The sequence below is a fragment of the Amblyomma maculatum genome, chromosome 5 (assembly GCF_055883805.1).
Source record: "Amblyomma maculatum isolate TAMU_Amacu chromosome 5, ASM5588380v1, whole genome shotgun sequence".
Lineage (NCBI taxonomy): Eukaryota > Metazoa > Arthropoda > Arachnida > Ixodida > Ixodidae > Amblyomma > Amblyomma maculatum.
Window position 1 is genome coordinate 121,160,278 of NC_139348.1, and position 5,598 is coordinate 121,165,875.

Genomic DNA, 5,598 nt, shown 5'->3' on the forward strand with positions numbered 1-5,598 from the left:
GGTCCGGAGCGATAGACGAACGTCCAGGGCAAAGTTGGTGAACGCAAGTGGCAAGAAATACGAAATTTTGCTGTGAAATCACGGAGCTCATGTGAGATGCGTCCGCTCGCTCCACGATCCTGTAGATTTCTGGGCATTTGTAAAGTACACTGACATCGCACAGCACACGGACGCCTCTTCATTTCGGCATTTGTAAAGTACACTGACATCGCACAGCACACGGACGCCTCTTCATTTCGCCTCCATGGAAAACTTATATTACATTCTTGAAAAAAAAAACGATACCAGAATCGTGTTTGTTTACATAGAATACTGCCCCGACGGGGTGGTGCAGTGGTAAGACGCCCGACTACTGTGCCGGAGTACCCGGGTTCAAACCCGACCGCGGCGGCTGCGTTTCGATGGAGGCGAAACGAAGTGGCGTCCGTGTGCTGTGCGATGTCAGCGCACGTTAAAGATCCCCAGGTGGTCGAAATTACTCCGTAGCCCTCCACTACGGCTCCTCTTTCTCTCTATTCACTTTCACTCCCACCTTCCTCCCTTCCATTACGGCGCGGTTGGGGTGTCCACAGAAAACAAGTGAGACAGTTACTGCGCCTTTCCCTTCCTGTGAACCAATTTAACCAATTTAAACAGAAAACTACTATATACTTGTTAATACCTATAAAAGTTTTGTTTACGGGAATGATGTAAGTGACCATTTATTAATACTAGTGTAATAGACAAAAGACATTATGCTACAAGTGCAAGTAGACGATAGTTATGATATAGGCTACAAAGGAAATAGGGTGTTCCGACATTCGTTTGAAATTTGTACGCCTCTACTTAGCCAAAGTTTGCAGTGTTATACCAAGGCCTCTATCGAATGGCATGAAGAGCATAAAAAGTGAACGGTAGAGCACAACTCGTGGGAGTCGTCTTTCCCATATTCTTTAGGGAATCAATCCAAACTTTCTTGAACTTCATGTATTCTTCGGGCGGGAAGTTGGCTGCGAAGTTGAAACTCATGGAGACGAAGTCTGAAAGGAATGAAACAAACCGGATAATTATATGATTGTTATAGCAAGACTCGAGGAAAATAGCTATAACACTAGAAATTCGAGAGCGAATCCATTTGACCTTACTATGCTCACCAGCAATTCTATTCTTATGCATTTCTTCATGAGTCGTTCCCATTGTGGTCAGTGTGGTATTGGAGCATATACTTCCGACAGAGATTATTCTGATATCTTAATGAGCAGACAATTTTAGGGAGTGTCTCGCAGACGACTTCTAGAGTGGAACTCTTGAAACTATGTTAAAATAAATTGGAATGCTGTTTGAGCTAATATTCTAAGTTAAGAAAACCACTGACGTGGTCTTTGAGAATTCGGGTCAAATTAAGAGGTTTTTCCTTGGAGCCGATATTTGAAAAATAATTTTCTAAATATCCTGCTGGCTTCCGATTGCAACACATTTGGTCGACGCATCCTTGAGGTCAAACTTCCCCTATGAAGTAATTGGGGCTTGCCGGGTGTGTTCACTGATTAGACGCTCCCAATTAAAGGAGTTGGTACAATTTATGGTGCCACACACACACACACACACACACACACACACACACACACACACACACACACACACACACACACACACACACACACACACACACACACACACACACACACACACACACACACACACACACACACACACACACACACACACACACACACACACACACACACACACACACACACACACACACACACACACACACACACACACACACACACACACACACACACACACACACACACACACACACACACACACACACACACACACACACACACACACACACACACACACACACACACACACACACACACACACACACACACACACACACACACACACACACACACACACACACACACACACACACACACACACACACACACACACACACACACACACACACACACACACACACACACACACACACACACACACACACACACACACACACACACACACACACACACACACACACACACACACACACACACACACACACACACACACACACACACACACACACACACACACACACACACACACACACACACACACACACACGCACGCACGCACGCACACGCACACACACACACACACACGCACGCACGCACAAACATGTGGCATAGCATCAAAATAAGTTAATGCGATATCCTACCTTGCGTCATGATTTCTATTCAAACAATTGCCCTGAGCATGTTTTTTTCGCATTATTTCTGAAGCGTGCTGTGATGATGCTATGAAACGGTCATTAGTGCGTGCCTCTTTTTATCACTGTACAAAGGGGTGAAGGGTGCTGTCATATTGGGGAGCTGGGCTGCTCTCGTACCACAGGAAAGTGTTGATGACTTCCTCCTTAATAGCCCAGTCAAACCGGTTTCTCCAAGGGTCGTAAAAGGGTCTACAGACGAAAACAAAGCGGCCAATGTCTACTATTCAGTACTCAGAATATTCTTGTTTGTATGTAAAAGGCATATGCTTCCAGGTAAAGAGAACAACTCGAACATTTATCAGTTAGGTTTGGCTACAAACATAATTTAATTTTTTGTATGGAGAGTACTCTCGCATATTTTGGGTAAAGATTATCGTGATGAGGCATTACGGAAGTTTAATCTCCGATAGATACAGAATAGGCGTCAACCTATCCGCCTACACGACGGACCGGAGCCCTTTGACACGGGCGGCATGTTCGGCCGGTCGGATTACACCTAGCTGAGTCTCATGATGTGAGCTCAACAGTAGTCTCTCCCAAAATTCTTCCGTTTTTGTGTGTTTATTTATATTTTTATTTGTTGATACATCCATAAAATTCTTGCTCACTACATGGACAAAGGCGGACGGAAGGAAATACGCCTCGCGCTGTGCTCTAGATTAAATGTAAATTAAAGTGTTTCCTTTGAATGGTTCGAACTTATTTTGTGCAACAACCATGGCAGTGACTGGAACTATCTACGAACGTGGTGTAGGTGAATCAATGCAGGAGCTAGAAAAATACGGACTTCGCACACTTCTGTGCTGGGCGTCTGCGAGAACTTCTTTGTGAGAAAGCCCTATACCACGCGGTTATTGGGCACTTATTGCTGGCTGCTCGTTAAGATATATACCCGAAAGCTAGAAAAAAATATATTTTTTCTTGAAAAATTGTCATGAAGACTGTTTGCGATAAGCTTGGATAGTATTTTTCGAAAGTGTATAGCTTGATAACATCAAAGGCCATGCTATAAATACTTGATGAGAAACCAGGCTCTAGCGTACATATATATTGTAGGCTGTAAGATGCATATGTATGTTGTATGTATGTAAATGTAGGCTACCTTCCGGATAACTGATATATGAGGCTGTTAAATACAACACCTCTTCTAAAAAGGGTGTGCGAGAATTCACTCTTTTTATTGGCGTACTTATGGCATAGGAAATGCTTCAAGGTTGAGACACTGTAAAGAGAATTCCTATTGAGAAATTGTTTTCCCAACCAGGGCGGAGGAAATGATTTCTCAGGGGCAGCATGTATAACTGTACAAAGGGCGTGCTATTGACTGTCCTTGAATGACGTACTAAGTAACCACTTACCAACAGCTGATTCGGAATCCGGGAACTCCCAGTCGTTTATGTAAACTTGGCAGTCAAGACAACGAAGTCCAGCTTCTGTGACTACCTTTCGTATTTCAGATTCAAGCTCAGTTGTAGATTTGTTGCATTGGAAGTAAAACATATCGGAATAAATTTTCCTTGGGTCCTGGAAAGGTAAAATTGATATTGTCGGAGCAAAATATTTCATAATGATATATCTCACAGTGAAACAATTTCAATGGCAGAGGTGTATAAAGCGTGTAGACCGGAATAAAGAGATCAGCTACATGTCTTGTGCGTTTTTCCTTTCTCCTCTGAATCTACTTATTGAAAGTTTTCCTTACAGTCTAGGGGACACGAGTAGTGGATGGACAATAATGGTATAAGCCAGGAACCTTGTGTGACGGAAATGGGAGTGATGGCACTGTAGGAAGACAAGCGGAGTGGTCGGCTATATATCCTTCAGAACCGAATCAGGCCTTTTATATATAGATAAGCGAGACGGGCATGTTGTGAATGGCGCTAAGCACCAAGCTCATCAATATTATTGAACCCTTTTTGTGTTTACTCATATTTCAAATAAATCTACTTCCGCTAACATGGAGCGCTTCTTTTTGTGATTAGCAAATGTCCTCACTGAACTAAGATAATAAATAGAACGAAGAGGGTGCGTCCGACTCAGTATGCTGATAGAAAGTATACCCCCCCAACTATATACGGCTTACCACCGCCCACGAAGAGATTGAGATATAATATCAACTCATACTTGGACTGAGGACCCTTTATTTGGAAGATCTTTCTATGAAAGTAGTTCCAGGTTTATTCCGGGGCAGATTTGAAATTAACTGTTAGGCACACGCCTAGGCGGCTTAGTGTCTATGGCGTACAGCTACTGAGAGCAGGATCGCGGGATCTAACTAGGACCATGGTGGCAACAGATATATGCAGATTTGATATCGGTGGGTGTTGAAAGAATGCGGATTGTGGAACTTAACTGGAATCTCCCGACACCAGTGAACTTGATCGCTAGAGTGCAGCTTTCGGAAATGAACCTTTGCCTGTCCTAACATACAGGCAAACGTTTAGTAAAAACGTGATTGAGTGCAGCGGTTGGTGCCATCCCACTATCTTTGGTAAAATATTTTCAACCAATTATTTTCTGAGGAGCAGGGCATTTTATGCCATGACTGTGACGTATGGGCTTTCGCCGTTGTCACAAGTTGGCGAACACAAGGTTGTCACAAGCTGGGTTTGTTGAGGATAACCTGAATTAATATGATGTGTAGTAAATGCTTTTTATTCTAGGACTGGGAACTGCCCGACTGAAAGATTTTCGGTGATACATATATTAATGAAATAAAGTGACTAGCCTGTTTTAGGCAAGAATTCTCCTGGGGGTAGGAATATATTCTTTTAATTATTCAGATAAACTAAGTTCGCCTTAAACAGCCTCCTTTTGAAACCGTTATGGTAAAATGATAGCCATTTATAATGAATAATATTTATTACGAGGAATGCCGAACAGCTTATCAAAAGTGTCGTGTCAATTGAGAAGTAAATATGCACAGGGCTTCGGTGCAGGTCTCGCCCATGGTGCCTGGAGTAAATAAGAGGCCCGGTCAACAATCACAGTTTAACATTTTTCTTGCCTCCACTATTTTTCATCATACAATCAAAACGCTTTTGGTAACGCTCCATACGAAATGACGTCTTTCTTTGAGGAAGGTTTGGGGGTCTGAAATCATGGAATATTGTTAACAAACCTTCAAACAGCTCAATAGATTGTTCACACATGTAATACCCCCAGAAGTTTGAAAAAGCGATTTTCTTAAATGCTCTTGTAGCTCAAATAATATGAGAAATGTGAAAAAATAGGTCTCCCACTATCAACCATGAGGCGTGTTCAAATCTCTTGCGTCTTTGCGAAATATTTTGAAAGAGCAAAGGTGACATATTAGCTATTAATAAAAA

At 42.6% G+C, this 5,598-nt stretch overlaps 1 protein-coding gene across 1 annotated transcript; it reads right to left on the reverse strand.

Annotated features, from left to right (window-relative positions):
- Positions 1–721: 721 nt before the first annotated feature.
- Positions 722–3,775, reverse strand: LOC146189358 (uncharacterized). The gene is made up of 2 exons (XM_084603250.1): positions 3,628–3,775; positions 722–1,019 (listed from the first exon to the last, which is right to left on the reverse strand). Exons 1-2 carry the CDS (start codon positions 3,767–3,769, stop codon positions 859–861), a joined length of 303 nt encoding a protein of 100 aa, XP_084459376.1. The 5' UTR covers positions 3,770–3,775; the 3' UTR covers positions 722–858.
- Between the last annotated feature and the right edge of the window lie 1,823 nt (positions 3,776–5,598).